This window comes from Bos mutus, chromosome 10 (genome assembly GCF_027580195.1).
Source record: "Bos mutus isolate GX-2022 chromosome 10, NWIPB_WYAK_1.1, whole genome shotgun sequence".
NCBI lineage: Eukaryota > Metazoa > Chordata > Mammalia > Artiodactyla > Bovidae > Bos > Bos mutus.
In genome coordinates, this window is record NC_091626.1 from 74,594,077 (window position 1) to 74,616,306 (window position 22,230).

A 22,230-nucleotide genomic window follows, 5' to 3' on the forward strand; every position below is an offset into this window, starting at 1 on the left:
TCCACCAGCTTGGTTGGATTTCAGTGTCTCATCATTTTGTTCAGCTTTCTCTCCTTGCTTCTTCTTCTCTCAGATGTGACAAAAAATTCGTGTATTATTATGAAAAGCATTTCAGTTTTAGCACTTATCACTCCCTCACAATTCACACTTTGCATAACTCAGGGTTTATTAATGTGCCCTGCTAAAAAAAGGTTCATGCATACCAAGTGTCACCCTTTCTTCTTTCCACTTTCCCTGATAGGAGCAGGGAGAGAAATATGGCAGTTAATTTCGCCAGAGCTAAGAATTATGCTTTTACCTTACAAGACTGGAGGGTACAGTTGATTTTGATTTTAAACAACAATTGCAGCAGCATCTTCACTATATTATTTCCTGACTGTAAAGAGTTGGGAAATGCTAGTTTCCCAGAAGGGCCACTGAAAAATGCTCAAAAGATCTAGTTTTATCCTGATTCTGTCACTAACTAGTTATGTGATTTTGGGTAAAGTGCCTCACTGAGTCGGAATGACTAATTCCTAAATTCCTTGCCAATTTTATAAATCCGTAATTTGTCTGAGAGTCTCCCAGATTCTTCCATAAATGTAGCCATGGCTGGGATTTCCCACTTCACAGGTGGGTGAACATCCCACCATGCTGGACTATGCCTTAGCCTTTCATCGGCCAGCTGTCAGGTCAATGTCTGCTGTTAGAAACAACAGAGGTATTAGAGGCCAAACTTTGGGTCCAGACACAGGCGCAAATTCTGTTTTTTTTTCAACTCAAAACTCTGGTTTTTCTGTTTGCTCTCAAAACTGGCTATTTGTAAACTAGGTAGGTTGTATTTAATACAGTGATGTTCATGAAATACTTAGTAAGGGGCCTTGTATATAATAAATACTTAATAAGGAATTCATGATCATGAACATCATGTCTGTTATAAAGGGGCTGAGTAAATGTCATGACAAACTCTTTCTGAGTCTGCTGAGATATCTTAAGGCTTCTGGTAGAATGTTTCTCTTCTCAAGGGGCAGAAGTTGCAGAAAAGTCTGGAAAGTGCTTGGAAGGGAAGTTATGCACCTTGAAGCTTCCTTTGGAGTGTGTCACTGAGCCCTTGTGTTTTGAGGGTTGAGTCTTCAGAACAACCTCCTGACCTCCAGATAGGTGGATTTCCTAAGAGTAGGCTCACTTCCCAGACTGCAGGGATGGAAGTAAGGCTGATGGTAGCAGAAACTGGAATCAATCTTAATCCTCTAGGAACTTAACCTTGGAAGTATGTCTGGATACTTGAAAGGAACAAGAAAGGTACAAAGTATGAAAGGTACAAGAGGTGCAGCTTGAGCTCTGGCACCAGGTCCTAAGCATGGTCACCCTTGACACTGAAAAATGAGATGTAACTGTTAGCAAAATATACCATGTCAACAAGATTTTAGATTATATATATATAACCATGCATCCTAGGCTTCCCTTGTAGCTTAGTTGGTAAAGAATCTGCCTGCAATGCAGGAGACCTGGGTTCAATTCCTGGGTCAGGAAGATCCCCTGGAGAAGGAAATGGCAACCCACTCCAGTATTCTTGCCTGGAGAATCCCATGGACAAAGGAATCTAGCAGGTTACAAGAGTTGGACACGACTGAGTGACTAAGCGCACAACCATACAACCTGGTTTGCTGAGACAGTCCTGTCTGATTTCTCTTGTCCTGACATAATTCTTAAGAGTATCCTTTCCTATTATCAGATATGTCTCCATTGAGATGATTAATTACTTAGTCAACCTGTGTAGGACACATTTCCAACAGTGACATCGTGTGGCCTCAAGAAGCAATGACAGTGAACCAAAGAGTTAAAGTTCATTCCCTGCTGGTGTGGAAGTCAGTGACCCCTTTGTGCTCTTGGACTTCAGAACTGTCAAGGCTCCTGATCATTTAGGAGGGTGGGGAAGTTCAAGAGGAAGCTTAAGTATATCCTGTCAATAAGGCATGTACATGGTTCAACAATTAATTGGAAGTGGTGGCTCCATGGTAAAGAATCTGCCTGCAATGCAGGAGATACGAGTTTGATTCCGGGGTTGGGAAGATCCCCTGGAGGAGGAAATGGCAACCCACTCCAGTATTCTTGCCTAGAAAAATCCCATGGACAGAGGAGTCCGGTGGGCTACAGTCCATAGGGTTGCAAAGAGTCAGACATTACTGAAGCTACTGAGCACGACTTGACCATATTTAGGTAATCCCAAGTTTGTGAAGCAGTTAATATGCCATGCACTATTTACTTTATAGCATCCTTGCTTACTTCAGCTTTGGAGATCTGGGTTTTCACATATTTATATTGAGCTCTTTGCAATAGTTGATCTCAAATTATGATCTTGAAAAGCTATAGTTTTTACTGTTAGGAAGACACATGAAGTGAGCTACAGCTTTGAGTTTAATTGCCAAAGTTGTGTGTTTATGTGTAAGGCTAAAACTAGTGATTAAGTCAACGTCTGCTTTTGCCTCCAGTATCTTTTTCCCCTTCTCTGAAATTCAGTGCCCCGTTTCCTTTGGGAAACACATTCCATATAGCTTACATGGGGCTGATTCCTTATCTCTTTCTTGTCCCCTTGCCTACCTTGTTCCTTTCAAGAGGTTGGACATATGGTTCATGGATTTGTGCTTGACTAATTAGAGTATTCCCATCCATTTGGCTATACTGATTGTGTGACAGGGGTAGACAGTTGATCCCAACTAAGTCAGTTTATCTGAACTTTTCTGCTGGAGCTATTAGAAAGATGGTTTCATTCTGCTAAGGATGCAACTCTTGTAACATGAGGCTTAGGCTGTTGGTACCATCTTCTTGCTAAATGGAAAATGCCCATTCAATGACAAGAGAGAGAGGTGAAGCTCCACTGACATTGCTTTCAACTTCTGGATCCAGCCACGCCTGGAGTCCCAGATTTTTAGTTCCATGAGGCAATACTTTTTTGTGTGCTATCGATTTATACATTAACTTAAACTAAGGCAATTTTTAACCAAAGAGTTCTAATATAAATAATGAACAATCTTCTGCTTTGCAGGGATCCAGTGTCTTAAATTTTTAAGATTCACCAGAAGAAGTGATCAACTCTAATTTTGTTCAGCATCTATGATATTATTCTAAGAATTGTCTACTCTATTTACTCTCTGGTTCTATTTAGCTCATGCACATAGCCACAGAAATCCATTGACAGAGCTCTTTACTGGACAAGGTTAATCTTGGAAAGACAGTGCAAGGTGGGATGGTAATGAAGTAGGCAAACCTCAAGGGAAAAACTGAAGAAAACCTCTTCCCTCCACAAGTTCTGCGTCTCCTAGTCTATGGCTCAGATGCTACTTGTCTTCTTTTGCTCAAGGATATTTCTTGGGGATCAGTGGGGCAACATGTCCTCTGTCTCAAGCGTGAGAGATGGAAAGAGGAAACATCTTAGCTTCCACAAGACGTTCCTGCTCAGTATCTTGGGCAATATGTTGACAAAGAGATCTGGATTTATGAAGCTTATATGGAATAACAAGTAGCCCAGCAGTCTGATGAGAAACAGGGTAGTGAAAAAGAAATATTGAAAAATCCTGGAAAGAGAAAGCCGAGAAACTGTTAACTAGAGGTTAGAAAACCTGGAACGAAACAGTCATACCTAAATGCATGTCTGATTCTTTGATATTCAAATGTCTCTATTCCTAACAACCCCTTTTAAAGGCAACCTCTTCCCCTCTGCTGGTCTGCCAGCTACTCTGTCTCTCATCACCATGTTTAATTATCTTTCAGCATTATCACTATTTAAAGGTATCTTGTTTTGTTTGTTTTTATTTTGGAAAATTGTTTTTGCTCCAATTTATGTTCTATTAGCAGGGTGTGTTTCTGCAGCTCCACAGCTTCTTCAACATCTGGTATTGTCAGATTTTAAAGCTTTTGCCCATCAAATGTGTATAAAGTAATATATCACTATGGTCTTAGCTTGCATTTCCCTGACGAATGATGGAGCTGAACATTTGTCCATATGTTTATTGGTCTTATGTGATTCCTCTTGCCTATTTATCTATTATGCTGTTTGGGCCTTTCTTATTAATTTGTAGGAAAACTTTGTATATTCTTGATATCAGTCATTTGCCGTTGTGTATATTTGGAATATTTCCCCTCTAGTTTATAACTTTCACCTGCTTTAAGAACAAAAGTTTTTTTTTCAAAATTTATTTTTAATAAAGTCTAATTTATCAACCTTTCCTTTAATTAGAATGAATGCTTTTTGTATCTTGTTTGAAAAGTCATTCTCTACCCCTAGGCCTAAAAGATACTATTTTCTATTAAATCTTTATGGTAGTTTAAAAATACATCCACAAATTCTTTGTTACTCCTCCTTTTGAGAGCTTTCTTTCCATTGGAGTATGGAATAGACTTGACTGACTTGCTTCTACAGAACAGCATATCACGGAAGTGACAGCATGTGATTTCCTAGGCTATGTACTAAAAGCACTGAAGCTTCCTCCTTACTTTCAGGAGGAAGCCAGCTGTGAGTTTGTGAGGACACACAGGCAGTCTGCTGGAGAGGTCCTTGTTATGAGGAACTGAGACCTCCTGCCAACAACCAGCTGTGTGAGTAAGCTCCTTTGGAAATAGATCCCCTGGCTTCAGCCAGGCCTTCTAATGACTGTAATTTCAGCCAACATCTTAACTGCATCCTCATAACAGACCCTGAACTAGAACCACCCAGCTGAGTAGCTCACAGATTTCTGACGCACAGAAAATGTGAGTTGATAAAATGTTTGCTGTTTGCAGTCACTGAATTTGGGGTCAATTTGTTATGTAGCAATAGATGACTAATACTGAGTTTTATAAGCTTTTAAAAATTGACATTTACATCTTTAATTATCTGGGCTTGATTTTTGTTATACTATATAGTAGTGATTCAATCTTATTTTTTCTCATTTAGATAACCATTTTTTTCCCACCATATTTATTGAACAATCAATCCTTTCTTTCCCCTCTGACATATAATCCCTGCCATATATCAAGTTTCTGTACATACACTGTTTCTGAGCTCTTTGTTCTATTCCATTGGTTGACTTTTCTATTCCTGTCATAACACCACACCATCATAATTACTGTAGCTTCCTAGTAAATCTTGATATCTCAAAGGACATGTTTCTCACTCCTTAACTCTCCTTTAAAATTGCCCAGGTCATTATTTGACCCTTTACTCTCCCATATATGCTATATTTTATTATCATTTTATTCAATTTCATGAAAAATCTTTTGGGGAGTTTGGAATTAAATTGATTTTATTCATTATTTGGAGACCATTGATATATTTATGATATTAAGGCCTGCTATCCATGATCTTAGTATTTTCTTCTTTCATTCATGTTACCTTTAATATTTCCTAATACATTGCTGTAAATTTCCTTATGGTACTCTTGATTTCTTTTTTAACTGATTAATTGTTTTGCACTTGTGGTTTTAATATGATTGACATGAGCAAGCCTCCCCTGTTTCCTTTGCTATATTACCCTCATCAAGGTGTGGCAGGCTGCATTCTGCCCCACGACAAGTTCACTGTTCAACTCCAGTCACCAGTCAAAACAGCCCTTCCCCTCCAGTTTTCTGAAGTTTTCCTGTAGAGTTAATCTTGGTGACAAGATCCATTCTAGTACAGGATCTTGGTCAAAATGAGAATCAAAAGCTGTTTACCATCCTCTTCCCACCACTCTCCTCAATGTTGGATACCATATTCATGAGAAGGGTCTGGGGTGACATCTCTGGAAGGACATGCCTAGGGACAATCTCAGGAACAACCTTGCTTTCTTATTAGCACACATATACCAGTGTCCCAAGGATGTGGATCAGGACAAGAGGAAAGACTTTAGGCTGGACTTTAGGCTACTAACTTTTCTTTAGGCTACTAACTCTCTTTAAGGCAGACAATTTTTATCCTAGGAGTTCACGTGGGCAATTCCATGCTGGACACTGGTTTCTGAATTATTGGTGAAGGTGGCCTAGGAGTTCTAGGGAAAATTCTTCTGGTTGTTCTGGGAACATGCATTTAGGGATATTGGAATATGTAATACTTCACTTATCTGGTATGAAGGAGTATCCCTCTTAAGCAAATTTTCCAGACAATTGGAGCTGGACTTTAAGCACCAATAATTTTATGTTAACCATTTTGATGGGACTCTTTCTAAATCACATGTCATACCACTTTAACTTTATCTTTCTCTATGTGGTCATGTATGGATGTGAGAGTTGGACTGTGAAGAAGGCTGAGCACCAAAGAATTGATGCTTTTGAACTGTGGTGTTAGAGAAGACTCTTGAGAGTCCCTTGGACTGCAAGGAGATCCAACCAGTCCATTCTGAAGGAGATCAGCCCTGGGATTTCTTTGGAAGGAATGATACTAAAGCTGAGATTCCAGTATTTTGGCCACCTCATGCGAAGAGTTGACTCATTGGAAAAGACTCTGATGCTGGGAGGGATTGGGGGCAGGAGGAGAAGGGGACGACAGAGGATGAGATGGCTGGATGGCATCACTGACTCGATGGACGTGAGTCTGAGTGAACTCCGGGAGTTGGTGATGGACAGGGAGGCCTGGCGTGCTGCGATTCATGGGGTCGCAAAGAGTCAGACACGACTGAGTGACTGAACTGAACCGAACTGATGCCTTCTTAAACATATTGAATGTAATTTGACCTTTTCTTAAAAATGAAAGGGCTTCGATACTAATTTTACTTTGCAATGACATTGATTCCCTAAGGGCTAATATTGACTCAGTTGTTTGAATTTTGATTTCTTATTTGTATTAAGATTTTTGAGCAGCTATTGTGTGCTGGATACTGTTAGGTGCTATCTCTTTTTCACATTTTCTCTCCCTTTTATCTGTTGTTAGGCAGTGGTATCCTTGCATTTATAAATTCTCTCCCTATTTTTATTTTTCACATTAAGAGGTAGTATGCTGATGTAGCAAAGTTTGAGGGAGGCATATCTCGCGCAATAGTATAAAAACCCAATCATCATGCTTATGAACCACAGAAGGATCTCGCCATTTCTAATCTACTGATGTTACTGGAAAACCAGACACATCAAACTAGTTGAAAGTGTTAAAGGGAAAAAGGAGTAAGAAGAGACTTACCACATCTCTTCTAGGTAATAAGATTCCTGTTTCTAATTACTGCTAGGCCACTGGCTTCTAATACTGGAAAGTTGAGATTGGTAATCACCTTCAGAGAAGGAAGTCATAACATTGACTGAGAAACGCAGTCATTGTTGACTTGACTCTATGTGTGTGTGTGGTTGTGTGGCTAGACTTTGCTCTCTGCCAGAGTAGCTAAGTAGAACTCCTAATTTTCTGGGAAGTTTACTCAACGATATTTACTTACCTTTTACAGAACCCTGCTTTCTTCTTTTGGAGAGAGTTATCCTAGGAGAAGAAAGGACAGTGATAAATAAACAATATCTGGAGGCTATTATCACTGCCAAATAATATTCATTGAGCTGTTAATTAAATGTTATTTTAGATAAAATTTTACAGATTTTTTTCATATGCATAAGGAGATGAAATTTTCAAAGCCAGATATATGTGTGTATCTATGGATGTGTGTATATGCACCCAGTCCTTCAGTCATGTCTGACTCTTTGCGACCCCGTGGACTGCAGCCCGCCAGTCTCTCTGTGCATGGGATTTTTCAGGCAAGGATACAGGAGTGGGTTGCCATTTCCTCCTCCAGGGGATCTTCCTGACCCAGGGATTGAATTTGTGTCTCCTGCATTGGCAGGTGAATTCTTTACCACTGAGCCACCTGGGAAACCCATATAACTATATACACGGTACACATATATGTGTAACTGCATCACCTTTTAATATTCTGATAAGAAAGAAGACATAGAAAGGGAAGGTCATACAGCTAGTAAGTGGCAGGACCAGGCCTGGATCCCAGATCCTCTGAGTCTACTTTCTGGGCTCTCTCAACTATACCCTACCTTTGGATTAGCCAGTGACCCTTTGAGAAGTTTGTAGGCTATACAAACCACACAGACATATTCTAGAGATAAAACTTGAAAGATATAAAAATGTAAAGATGAGGATATACTCTGGATTTCTATGACATTTCTCTTCCAAATGTTTTCTCAGTTATTTTCCTTTTAACTTCCTTGTGAGATAAAAAGGAAGAGAAATTATGATCACATTTTAAAACTGTGGAAATGAGGCTTGCAGAACTGGAATTAGAAAGTAGCTTTCTGGGTTACAAATTTGATTCTATAGCTTGAGTGAGATGAAGTGGCATGCTAGCTGGTCACCTGCTCAGGTAGCCTCTCCACAGGGATTGCTCAAACCTCATAGGTAATTGAACCATCTCATGGTACTCTCATAATTTTGATGAATACACCCTGTTGTTTCTCTGATAGGTGGCCACAAGGAATAATTTAATGAGCCACTGGGATTAGATGATGGGACACATTGGGGAGCATGCCAAGCTTGGTTCTAGAGAGGTGGATTTCATTTATTTCAGGAGTTTTGCTTGCTGAATGGAATATATAAGCTTGGCACCAGAATAACCTGTTCAGAACAGTGAGAACTACAGTCATACAGTCTAATAAATATTCAAACATCTGGAGGACTTTAAGGATAATAGTCAATTGTTGATATGTGCTTTTAAAGAAGAGATGACTTCTCCTTTCTATGATTATAAAGACTGTATATCTCAACAATATAAAATTCTGGATTAATGTCAGCCTTGGTTCTAAAGGAAATATAAATTACAACTCAAGTCCAGTAAGATTTATCTATGTACTTGCTGCCGTAAGACACCAAATAGGCCCAGAGGTCTGGTGCCCTATGTCCACATCGGTTTCCTTCAGACCTTTGCATATGTGCTGGTAACATCATGATGTTAAAGACATACAAACATGGAAGCTGTGTCATAAAGAAACAATTGCTTCCTATGTTTTCACTCATAGGCCAACTCTAGCTAGACGGTGATAGATGCCCTTGGCATTCTGTGCAGTGAAAGATTCAGGACCATGCTGGGATCATCAGGAAAGAGTGCTGTGATTGGTGCAGAGCTTTTGTCCATAGAGTGCATCCTCAGCTACTGTTCCTTCTTGCTTCCATTCTAAACTCTCTCTGCTCTTGGACTGGTTTCTTTGAGAGCACATCATTTGCATGACTGTAGGAGGGAAAACAGTTGTTCCTAGTGTCCTCTTGGTTTAAGGTTGAAATGCTTAGAAATTACATCTAGTACTGTTCTTGGAAAATGCACCTGGGAAGATTGTTAGATGTTTGGTGGCTTATAGTGATTTTGGAAACTCCTTTGAAAAGCAATGATGCTGAAGAAGCTAAAGATGGAGTGGGTAGTTACCTTGTTATTTTGGCTGTTATACTCTTTGCTTGTGGAGTTCATGCACATAACTTTTGACCTAGGGATAAAAGAACCAAGACAGAGGTTGGATAAATTACACACGGAGATTCATACTATATGGTGGTTATTTTAAAATAGTTTTATGTTCTAATGCTATGTTGTCCACTATTGTAGCCATTTGCTACATGCAGCTATTTAAATTAATTAAAAAATAATTTCCTCAGTCATATTACCTGTTTTTCAAGTACTCAGTAAATGGCTTAGTGGATACTTAACAGATAGCATATAAATTTTTGTTGAATAGTCTTGGTTTAGAAACTTAGCTTAGCAGTCAAGCCATACCTAGTACTCAGGAAGGATTTTGGGAGACTTGAAGGTGTCCTTTAAGGGTGAGAGCCTCCAGGTCCCGGTGCCTTGGACACCAGGCCACCATGTGTGCCTGCTTAGTTAGAGGCTTTATGCAGTTTGGGTCTCTTTCTCTTCATCCTAAGATTCCAAAATATTTAATAAATAGAGATACTTCTTGATTGAATTAAGATTTAACTTCTAAAGAGGGTCAAAAAATTGAAGTTTTTGATTTAAACTAAAGAATTTAAGTGTCTCCCAGGTAGCTCAGTGGTTAAGAATCTACCTGCCAATGCAGGAGACATAGGTTTGATCCCTGGGCTGGGAAGATACCCTGGAGGAGGAAATGGAAATCCACTTCAGTATTCTTGCCTGGGAAATCCCATGAACAGAGGGACCTCGAGGGCTACAGTCTATAGAATCTCAGAAGAGTCGGACACAACTTAGCGACTAAACGACCACCGCAAAAGAGTTGAACTCTTCTGACAAACTCAAGGCATCTTTTTTTGGGGGTGGGGGAGGCTTTTCTTTTATTTATGTTTAATATAGTATAATAGTATACAGTTTGAGTTTCATAATATGATAGTCTTTGCAGGTGTCTGGAGGTTAGTGTCATGCCTATCCCATATGGTTTAATTTCTGTATATTTGGGGTAAGTGAAGATGGTATTATTATAAGGCCTTTTCTGTGAAATATAAGGCATGCTGTGCTTATCAAGGTGCCTGACCACTAGTCCTTTTTAAGGCACATGTTCCTGGCCTTAATATAAACCCAAATAATTGGTAATATGATAAAGTTAGGAAGGGAAATGCATTTCTAGAGTCTTTTAAGAAAGCTGGGAAAAGGACCTGCATTTTAGATTTGGTTTATTATAATCATATTGTGTATACACTTGAAAATGGTGCTGTTAAAAAAATTGTGTATTTATACAATAACAGTATAAGAATTCATTTATCTTGCCTTAAAAAAAAATAAAGTTGGTGCAGTGTAGGGGGAGTTGACCTGATCACTATGGAGGGGAAAGATATGTGGTGTCAGGGCTTATGCAATTCCAAATTGGAATTAGTCAGAGAGATGTTTGCTCTGACCCAGGCTGAGATGGAGTTACCACTAAAACCAGGATGTTCCTTTGTTTGCTAAAGCTCACACTTCTCTCTCAAGGAACCGAGTTTCTAGTTCTTCTTGTATTTTCTTCAAAGTTTCCTGGTACTTCTTCAAAGAGAAATAAAGGAAAGCACAGTTACTAATTAAAGCCCTGTGCTTTTCCTAATCATAATAAACACACATTATTACATCGTAACATAAATGTTTGATGTTCCCACTGCCACTTTTCCTCCTTCCTAGCCTTCACTCCATCAATACTGATCTCTCACTACGTTTCACCGTTGGACAGGCCCCTGGGAATAATTGGGGTTATAAATAGGACAAGTGTTCATCATTAAGTTAAAGGCACTAGGGGCTGGGAGACGAGGCAAGTAAAAGAATGATATTGGTAGTGGAGTGTCAAAGACTTTAAAGTCCCTTTGGAGTGACACCTTGAAGAGTTAAAATTATTCCAGGTGGTCTTTGCTGAAAAACCTATTTCCATTTCACTGTGTACCTGAACAAACCCTTTGCTATCTATTTACTGAGAGGCTGTACCTTTATGCAGAGAGCTTGATCTTCACAGAGCTGGGCCACGAATGCATAGTCTTCTATTACCTGGGAAGCAAAATTTATTAGTCTTAAATTTTCTCAGGGAATTTCTACAAGAACAATAGTATACTTGTTTCCTCCTGTGTACCAGACCCTAAATGTACGCTTCTAGTTTTTCTAAATATGTTTTTTGTACATATAAACTCATTTTCTGAGGATATACTTTATAGTCCCATGGGGATTATTTGGGGACAGTTGGGAGAAGAATAGATACTAATTTGTGGAAAATAGACATTATGGAATGTATCCTGTAGAAATGTTAAATAGTAGGTAACCTAGAATACTGTATTCATCCTCCTTTCCTTCTTCTCCTCCTGATCCCATGTAGTTTTAGAAGTAGAACATTATTAAAACTCAATCATCTGAAGAATGTGTTAGATTGTTGGACCAAGAATCACATTTCCCTTCCTTTGGGAGAAGAAACATTGAAGTTTGTGGTTACCTTGGCCAGCTCCTTCTCTTGGTCTGCACAGGAGGCTTCCAGTTGTTGTAACTTAACCTATAGACAGGAAAGGAGGCTGGTAACTCAGCAAGGCAAAAACAGAATTTCATTCTGAAATGCTATCACAAAGTTTATCTCACAGGTGGTTGAAGTGCGTCAGGCACATTTCAGATATCTCTTTGTTGGAGAGCAGTCAAACCATCCTGTCAGCTGCCTGGTGAATCCGCTGAGCATTCATTAGTGCTCCCTTTGCCCTTAAACTTCAATTCTTAGCTTCCTTCTTCCTTAGCTATTTCTCTTAGAAAAAATCACTCTTGAAAACGTCACTATTCCCTTTGCATTTATATATTCATTACTCCTTTTTTCCTCCCTGTATTCCTCTTTTCCTTCCTTGAATATTTGATGAAAGCCATTTTATATTGGCCACTCTACTGGAATGACAGGGAAAGGGCAAGGGGAGTACTGAGGATACAGTGATGAGCAGGATTGATAGGCTCTCTGCCTCACAGAGTTGACATTCTAGGTGGGGGACATAACAAATAAGTCAACCTGATAATGATAAGTGCTGTGAAAGAAATAAAAGCACAGAAATGTGCTGAGAGTGAGTGATGGAGTAAGAGCTATTATAGGTGGTTTGTGAAGGCCTCTTTGATGATACTTGAGTTGAAGTCTAAATGATAAATATTAGCCAAATGGAGATCTGGAGGAAATATGTTCCATGCAGAGGTTACAACAAGGGCCAAGACTGTGAACTTTGATGTAGATGAGGAAGTTATGTGGCTGTCCATATGTTGCAAAGAGTCAGACACAACTGAAGCGACTTAGCACGCATGTAATCACCTTACTTAGCAGGTAAAACTCACTATTCTTTTCCTAGACTGGATCCCATGACAGGATATGTAAATTTCCCAGCATACAGTAGATTTACAGATCCTAGCTCTGTCTCTCGGAGAAGGCAATGACAACCCACTCCAGTACTCTTGCCTGGAAAATCCCATGGACAGAGGAGCCTGGTGGGCTGCAGTCCATGGGGTCACTAAGAGTCGGGCACAACTGAATGACTTCACTTTCACGCATTGGAGAAGGAAATGGAAACCCACTCCAGTATTCTTGCCTGGAGAATCCCAGGGACAGAAGAGCCTAGTGGCTGCTGTCTCTGGGGTTGCACAGAGTTGGACATGACTGAAGTGACTTAGCAGCAGCAGTATCAGCAGCTCTGTCTCTATGAATTCATACACATATCTTGCTGCTGCTGCTGCTGCGTCGCTTCAGTCATGTCCGATTCTGTGCGACCCCGTAGATGGCAGCCCACCAGGCTCCCCCGTCCCTGGGATTCTCCAGGCAAGAACACTGGAGTGGGTTGCCATTTCCTCCTCCAATGCATGAAAGTGAAAAGTGAAAGTGAAGTCGCTCAGTCGTGTCCAACTCTTAGTGACCCCATGGACTGCAGCCCACCAGGCCCCTCCATCCATGGATTTTCCAGGCAAGAGTACTGGAGTGGGGTGCCATTGCTTAGCCAGACTCAAATAGTCACTTTAAAATTATGTGATTTCAGGTTTTAGCAGTCCAGAAAAGGGAAAGAATAGTTTATATACACAATTTCACTCAATTTTCAAACTGAGGTTGGGAGGGACTGATTAAATTGCCCTTCATATACCACACGAAGTACTGGGGCCAGGATTTAAATTAGGGACTTCAGCTGCCTCCAGTGTTAAATATGTATTTGTGTTTATGCTCTTCCTCATGGAAGAAAGAACAAAATATATGGCTTCAGAGCAAAATTCCTGACTAAGAGCAGAGGAAAATTCAGCACTCAATGGCCCAGGCTTATGCCTGACATGGGTAAAACTACAAAGAATTTATCTCAACTTTGACAGTTGTTTCAACTTGAAGGCTTGTTTCCTGTTCACATAGTCCAAACCCATTCAAGATTGCTTTTCCATTTACCTTTGACTCTTCTGGGGTTCCCTTTAGATTGTCTTGTTCACACTTTGTTGCTTTTTGAGATTTCCTTGTAAGCTACAGTTTCAAATTAAAAAATTCAATTACAAACAAAAAATACATCCTCCCCCCAAAAAAGACAAAGATATTCTCTGGTGTGTGTGGGCTGGTAATTTGGCCTTGATAAAAGCTGTCAGGAGATGGTCCTTTGGTGGATACTCGGTACCCTTGAAAACATTTTTATTCTGCTTCCAATTTCTTCCCACTAGTCTTGGTCATCAAAGCTAGATCTGCTCAAGACAGGGGTACTTTTCCAAACTCCTAATCCATGCTGGGTTACTCAGGGCTGCAGACCTGGGTCAGAAAGCACAATAAACATAGGAAGCCCACTGTATTCTGAGCAGGAGTTAAGATAAAGGGAATGTCTAGATGAAGAAAAGGGAATCCTTAAGAATTAAATATTTTTAAAAGTCTCTGTTGAAAGTAAAATAAATTCTCACTACAAAGTTGCCAGCCAATCACTTCCAAAATGTCTACTGAAATCCTTTTCCTTATAATGCAATGAAGAACCCATCATATCACTGAATATCCTGAATACCCCACCCATTTCTTTCATCTGATACTTGTAGGGAAGTTCTGTGGAATTTATTTATGTTATCGGGCTAAGTCTCAGGAGAGTCGTTCCCACCCCAGCACAGGCTGGTCTGACATGTGGAATCCCCTATGATCACTTTTGCTCCCTTGCCTCTCTGATGACTGTGCGTGCAGCGGGAACACTGGGGAACACAAGAGCCCTATCCCACCTGTCTTTCAAGTTCTGCTATACTGTGGACCAGGGTCTCATTCTTCCTTTCCTGTTGAGAGAAAGAAGCAGAGTGTAAGTGGGCATGTGCACATCATCATCTGTTTTCTTTTTTTTCCAGTTGATTGTTCTCCATTTCACTCCAGTGATTTTTCCTGCAAGAACTCTATCTTACTACATAATGTCAGGTTAGGAACCTGTGGTTTGATCTCAATATATACGTGCCAACTTACCAGGGACAGAGATGCCCACACACAGGGCTTTCTGGTACTAAATATTACCTAAGAAACCCTAACCTCCACACATTCCTTTCCAAGCATGGTCACATCCTGCCACGACTTTTGAGTTGACTACACAGTGTATGTAAAAAGGAGAGACTGTCTCATTCTTTGGAAGGACTGACAGTAAAACTGAAGCTCCAATACTGTGGCCCCCTGATGTTAAGAGATGACTCATTGGAAAAGACGTTGATGCTGGGAAAGATTAAGGGCAAGGGGAGTAGGGGGCAACAGAGGATGGGATGGTTGCATGGAATCACCAACTCAATGGACATGAGTCTGAGCATGACATGATAAAACACATATATCAGTTTCAAGGTACATGAGTTTGCTCAGAGATAGTGAAGAACAGGGAAGCCTGGAGTGCTGCAATTCATGGAGTCAAAAAGAATCAGACATGACTGAGCAACTCGACAACAACAGCAACTTATCTGACGGTTGATGAGAGACAGGATGATGAATATAACCTGTTGAATAGCACTTCCCAGTTTCTTGCTCACCAGTCTGGCAGTTTCTTCTTCCATCTCCTGCAGGGCTCTTTCCCTTTCCATCGTGGTGCTGTTCTCCTTCTCCAACTCCTCATCCTCTGCCAGGTCTCTGGTCTGAGTAATCTCATTTTCCAACCTGGATGACACAAGCACACAGTAAGGAACTCAGTTTCAAAACTGATAAAACACATATATCAGTTTCAAGGGTACCTCAGTGACCATAAATATGAATCTCAAGTTGGAAGCCCTTCTTTCCTGGATTCTTAGACTCAGAATCACTTTCAAAGCAGGAAAAGTAAGATTCCTCTAATTCCCAAGTCAAATACCTCAATGTTCTTTCAACTCAGGTAAATATCACCCAATTTTTTAGGAATCTCCTTGAAACTTGCCGTAGTTCAGGTTTGAGCTGTAGAGAAATGCCGAAGAATGAAGGAGAAACTTTGCTGTACAAGATTTAGATATCTAGAACAAACTGGAAAATTCAATTTTGTCTCTTTTTTCCCATCCCATCCTCTGGACTGAGTACTTTCCACATGGAACCCCAACACTCACCTCTGAATCTCATCTTCTTTCTTGTGGATTTTGACAAGAAGGTCCTGATTTGCTTCATCTATTCTCTGCATATCCCTTTCAAGGTCCATATTCAAACTGTTAATGTTCTTCTTTGACTGGGCCAATCTTAAGATTTCCATTTTCTCTGACCTATAGACTCAGTCCCCAAAATGAACAAGGGCCAGTTATTTTAAGGTCAGTAATCTTTGGACTAAAGGGCATATCTAAAAGGCATTAAATTCATTAACCTGGCTGTTTCTGGGAACATAGTTTTCCATTTTCATTCTTAGGAAATTATATTTCTTAATCATGCTCTACAATTTGTTTCAGTAAGTCTCAACTCGGTTAGGGAGGTTTTTCTTGGCTTTCTCAGCCAAAGTGTTTGATATACTAGTGCACCTCTACTTTAGTTCCAGGAGAAGTCTTGCTTCCTTAAACAGCCCTCTGCACTGGTTTCTCAGACAAATTGTTCACAGAATCTGCTCATGCAATCCACTTTTATTGAGTACTTTTATCCAGGTAGCTGGCACATTCCTAATGATTGGGCCCGGCCTCATGCAGAGGCACAAGTGATTTCCACTGGCAGGGAGGGCTTTAGTCTTTCCCTTCCTCCTTATCTCAAAACTTCTGCCCCAGTGCCTGCTACAAAGCTTGAAAATGTACCATGACAATTGCTCCATTAAGTTAACAGATGTGATCCATGCATACGCTTTCAAGAATGCAAACATCTTTTTGAAGTAAATTTGAATAAAATAAAGGTTAACACTAGAGTGGTCTAGAAAGGGTACCTGGCACATGGGAAGCTCTCAGTAAACTTTTCTTTTTCTTGTATCAGTTAAGTAGTTTGCTTTTTAAATAATTAGCCACAAACAAGTTAGTGAGGCAGAGAGATTTTTGAGTAAGAATGAGGGATGATTTTGGAAAAGATAGTCCTACCTTGGAAGGACTTTACAATAACTATCGCTTAGAAGGGAAAATTTATAAATGCTACCCTTCAGGAGGGCACGAAGTGCTCGGGGTGGAATGCAGTGGGGGATGATTAGATAGTAGATGGGGAGAGAGAAGACTAGGACATGAAGGAAGGCATCAACAGCGGGCCTTCTTCATACCTTGGTCCTTGCATGTGGCTTTGTATAATTACGATTACTTACTCGTAACCTAGTTGATCTTCCTTTTGTTCTTCCATTGTAGATTTTCCTAAAATGTCACAGAGATGTATCTAATGAACCGGGGAAATGGGTCCAGTTATGAAACAGAGTAACTAGCTTAGAGCCCCCAAATACAGAAACAAAATTAACTGGTTTCTTCCCACCAACTTCATGTTTTGGCCGTGACAAAATTCAGCCTTTTAGTTTTCTGCTCATGATCTGATTATGCCTCAGTAAGGAGGCAGTGAGGATACAGTATGTACTTGATATTTCAGCATATATCCTGCTACAGATATATTCAGAGATAGTTCACCTACACAAAATCCTTTGGAATTTATATGCTGCAATAAGAATCAATAGTTATCAATTGTTCTTAAGTCCCTTTCTGCTCCAGGCCCAGTAGCTTTCTTAAAGAGCTTATGGACATGGGTGTAGGTGTATAACTTCTCTGAAAAGTAATCTCTGCGCTCTCTAGCCTGGTGTCTGTAAGAGTCTCCAGATATTAAGATCTTAGTATTAAATAGGTCTCAGTAAAACCAAGCAGAAGTAAATAATTTGGCTTGCTGTGCCTCCTTGGTTTCCCCTTTATCTCCATTTCTTCCGTAAACTCCACCTCCCTTCTGATGTGTATGGTCTTCCTGCTTCTGCCCTAGGCAGTTAGCTGCTGAAGCGTCAAATCTTTCCCCAGTGGAACTGTGCAATAGATTCTCAGAACCTTCATGACTCTGCTGTTGACACGGGGAGGGCGGAGCAGCATGTCACAGTGGTTTGGGTGGCAACGGTTTCTCACCATCTATGGAGACTTAAGAACCTAGCTGGGTGTGTGTGTTTCATGGCCATGTCTTCCCTTTGGCAGCAATAGTTGAATGGATCTGATTTCTCGGCCATATGAATGGGGTAGCCCCTGTTTTTTACTTCTCTGGTAGATTGTGCTGTCTCACTGCCCATGTGTAACTAATATAGAAAGTCTGAGTCCTCAGGCCAGCAGTCTAATCCCATCATGTAGCCAGCTAACTACTCATTCATTTGATAAACACTGAAGCTGTTGAAGGAGCCCCTTTGTATTCCAGGCACTGTTCTAAGCATTAGAGAGACAGAGTACACTAAACAGTCAAGACACTTGCCCTCATGGAGTTTACATTCTAGGGCAGGGGTCCCCAGCCTCTGGGATGTAATGCCTGACGATCTGAGGTAGAGCTGATGTAATAATAATAGGAATAAAGTGCACAATAAATGTAATGCCTTGAGTCATCCTGAAACCATTTGCCCCACCCTTGTCCGTAGAAAAATTGTCTTCTATGAACTGGTTCCTGGTATCAGAAGTTTTGGGGACTGCTGTTCTAGGACAGGTGTTGGGGGGGTAATAACACAAACAAACAACAAATAACACAAACAAAATAAATGAGTAAAGGAATTTTATTTGGTATGACAAAAGAGAAGAGTGCTGGAAGGAAACATAACTGGGTGAAGGGGATGAAGGATTGTAGTGTGTTTATGTGTGTGGGAGGGAAGCGGTTGCAGTTGTAAATAGGGTGGAGCAGCTGAGCACCCCTAGACCTGGAAGTGTGGATGCAGCTGCATTAAGAGGGCTAGTGAATGGGAGACCTTAGGTTGTGCTGGAGTGGACACAGAACCCAGAGACCCGACATGGGCAATAGCAAAGGTCATGGTCATCAGGAGCATGGGCCAGCATGCATCCTGAAAGACCAGCAGACCCAAGAGCAACAAGCAGAGGTATGAAGACCCAAAGCTCCCCCTTCAATCCACCTCAAGGATACACAGCTTTCCCCTGCACCTGCCACTCTCCAGGGAAAGAAGAGAGCTCTAGAGAAGAATCTCCCAAGACTGAGAAATTACCTGAAAGAGATTTTTAACCAGGAAAAGTCTATGGTATCTTGAATTGGTCCCATTGAGTCTTTTCTGCCAACTTAAGGAGTCAGAGCTAAAGGGGAAGATAAGATCATTTGCAGGATATAAAGAATATAACTCTGCACACCTGGGTATGTACATTTTGACCAGATTCTGCACCATTTGTAACTTTGTGTGTGTGAATCATGGAAACGTAGGAAGTTTTGGATCTCGACTTAATAAGGACCACATTGAGTTGATTTGTGGGCCAGAGTGACTTCTTAACATACTGTAGTTTCTAATAAACTATTTGTAAAATTAATGGCCTCTGATGACCCCCATTACCATCTCCCTTCTTCCTGAAAGAAGGCATTTCGTTGCTTTATGAAGCTGTACACAGAAGAGTAATTAAGTAACAATTCAGGCCAATGGCCTCTCCCAGGGATTAATGGTAGAGAGAGTTCATTAACCCCAGCTAGTTATGGCTTCTCCAGGAAATGCCCTGGACCAAGGTTATTGTAACTATTAATGGATTGGATAGGGACTTTGACTGAGATAAAAATAAAGCTCTATCTCCTTCCTGGGGAGCTTTTCTCCTTGAGGGGTTACCAAAGGCAAGCCTGTAGAAGCAACAGAACCCCAAGCTTGGGGCCCGTGTGGGATGAGGACAACAGATTGCTATAGGGAGAACTGCTAAATTAAGGTAAAAACAGAGCCTTGGGGGCAAATTAAGGTCCTTGGTATAATCCTGGCTCTTTAGGAGGTGGCTTGATTAATGCCTCGTGCAGCTTTAGGGCAGCAGTTATCACCTTGCTAACGTTTCTGTGCTGTGCCCTGCCCCATGCAGAAGAGCTGCTGAGAGACATGTGAGGTTTGCTGCATTGCTGTTAGAAATGCAATGGCCTTTGTGTGGAAGTCTGTTGTGAAAACACGTGCTCTTTTCCATTCTGGGCACTCAGGCTCTGTGTGCTGGGTCTCACCCTTCTGCCACAGGGAGTCTGACCAGCTGCCTGAAAGTCCTGAATGGAGCTGCCCGGACTCTCCCTGGCCCTTCCTGCTGCTTCACAGGGATGGATAGCTTTTCCTTCTGTTCACCTCACTTGTCCTCACTTTTACTATGGCAAAATCTTTGGATATGTCTTATAAATGAGCTTGGTTTTGAAGCTCATATCCAGGCAAGGCTCTAGAATCCCATTTTAGATCATTCATTATTTTTTTAATACAGAATCAAGTATGCTATTTTCCTTAAGTCCCTTACTTTTAATGGCTATTTCCACTAACAGTGCTAATATCCGAAATATACAAAGAACTTATACAACTCGGTATCAACCCCCTTCCCAAACAATCCAATTGAAAAATAGGCAGAAGAAGGAGGCACAAAGATGCCCAGCAGTCTCGTGAAAAGATGCTCAACATCATTAATCATCAGGGAAATGCAAGTCAAAACCATAATGAGATACCATCTCACACCTGTCAGGATGGCTATTAACAAAAAGACAAGAAGTAACAAGTGTCGGTGAGGATGTGGAGAAAAGGGAACCCTAGTGTACTGTTTGGAGAAGGCAATGGCACCCGACTCCAGTACTCTTGCCTGGAAAATCCCATGGATGGAGGAGCCTGGTGAGTTACAGTCCATGGGGTCGCTAGGAGTCGGACACGACTGAGCGTCTTCACTTTCACTTTTCACTTTCATGCACTGGAGAAGGAAATGGCAACTCACTCCAGTGTTCTTGCTTGGAGAATCCCAGGGATGGGGGAGCCTGGTGGTCTGCCATCTATGGGGTTGCACAGAGTCGGACACGGCTGGAGTGACTTAGCAGCAGCAGTGCACTGTTGGTGAGAATGTAAATTGGTGCAGCCACTATGGAAAATGGCATGGAGGTTCCTCAGAAACTTAATAGAACTATCATATGATCTAGTAATTCCACTTCTAGATATTTATCTGAAGGAAACAAAAATACGAATTCAAAAAGATATATACATCTCTGTGTTCTGTATAATCTTTAGGTTCCTAAAATATTTTTGAATTTTCTTTCAGAGTAACTTTCTCAAAAGCGGAAACTTGAACTCAAATATGAAGGCAAAGGAAAAAAAAAAAAGAGGGAGAATGTACCATTAAAATTAAATATTTAAAAATCTATTGCATCATTGCTATTATAACAGCTATAAAGAAATAAAAAATGAAAAGTTCATCAAGGATTCACATCAGCAAAAACTCTGGTTTTCCAAGTTTTCTTCTATTTTTTGGTCTATTAGTAAATCATCTCTTATAGTAATCAGAGTAGCTGTATTGCAGTGTTTTGCCTTTTCAGTTAATATTTTTTATAGACGTTTTCCTAGGTTGTTACATACTCTCTATAATTGTCATTTTAATCACTGCGTAAAATTCTGCTGAGTTGATAATATGCAAAATTTACTTCACCATACCCTTTTCACCAAACTGTTTATTTATTTGTCTCCTCTGGAGGGCCAGGAGAATGCCTGTATTTCCTCTGTATTTTCTAGGGTTTCCATATAACAAAGTAGTACAGATTGGGTGGCTTAAACAAGATAAATTTATTTTCTCACAATTCTGGAGGCTGTGTCCTGATCAGGGTTGGTGGAGTTGATTCCTCCTGAGGCCTACAGAAGGCTGTGTTGTCTGTGTCCTCACATGGTCATTCTTCTGTGTGCTGGTGTCCCAACTGCCTCTTATAAGGACAGAATTCATAGAGGACTGCAGCCCACCCTAATGACCTCATTTTAAATGAATTACTTCTTTAAAGGTCCTATCTATAAACAAAGCTACATTCTCAGATACTAGGAATTAGGGTTTCCACATATGAGTTTTGGGGGAACACAATTTGTATAAGATACTCAATAAATGTTTACCTGTGACCAAATTTATGAAACGTTTATTGTTTCTCACCTTCAATAAAAAAGCAATTTAAAGAACACTTGTGTAGTTATTATATTTTTCAGGTCTAAGCAAAATATTAAAAATATATACTTCTATTTTTCACTATTTTTGTCTTTTTTTTTTTAATTAATTTTATTTTATTTTTAAACTTTACATAATTGTATTAGTTTTGCCAAAAATCAAAATGAATCCACCACAGGTATACATGTGTTCCCCATCCTGAACCCCCCACCCTCCTCCCTCCCCACACCATCCCTCTAGGTCGTCCCAGTGCACCAGCCCCAAGCATATGAGTCAACTGCTTTATGTTCTACAGATAAGAAGACAAGGACAAGAGGGATTAAACATCTTGCTGGGATTAAAAGATTAAAAAAAACTCCTATATCTGAGCCCATATCCCTCAACATTTTCTGGTTCATTCTGCAGTGAGCCTGGGAAAGGACAGTAGGAAGAGAGTATT

At 40.4% G+C, this 22,230-nt stretch overlaps 1 protein-coding gene and 1 non-coding gene across 2 annotated transcripts; both read right to left on the bottom strand.

Moving 5' to 3' along the window:
- Positions 1–3,355: 3,355 nt before the first annotated feature.
- On the bottom strand, positions 3,356–17,061 carry TMCO5A (transmembrane and coiled-coil domains 5A). Its single transcript, XM_014482976.2, has 11 exons — positions 17,027–17,061; positions 15,876–16,025; positions 15,336–15,459; positions 14,559–14,609; positions 13,762–13,833; positions 11,815–11,871; positions 11,319–11,378; positions 10,825–10,889; positions 9,333–9,390; positions 7,353–7,393; positions 3,356–3,554 (listed from the first exon to the last, which is right to left on the bottom strand). Exons 1-11 carry the CDS (start codon positions 17,059–17,061, stop codon positions 3,356–3,358), a joined length of 912 nt encoding a protein of 303 aa, XP_014338462.2.
- Positions 6,907–7,011, bottom strand: LOC138989636 (small nucleolar RNA U13). Its single transcript, XR_011465891.1, has one exon. It is a non-coding gene; the product is annotated as a small nucleolar RNA U13 (small nucleolar RNA).
- Positions 17,062–22,230: the final 5,169 nt, after the last annotated feature.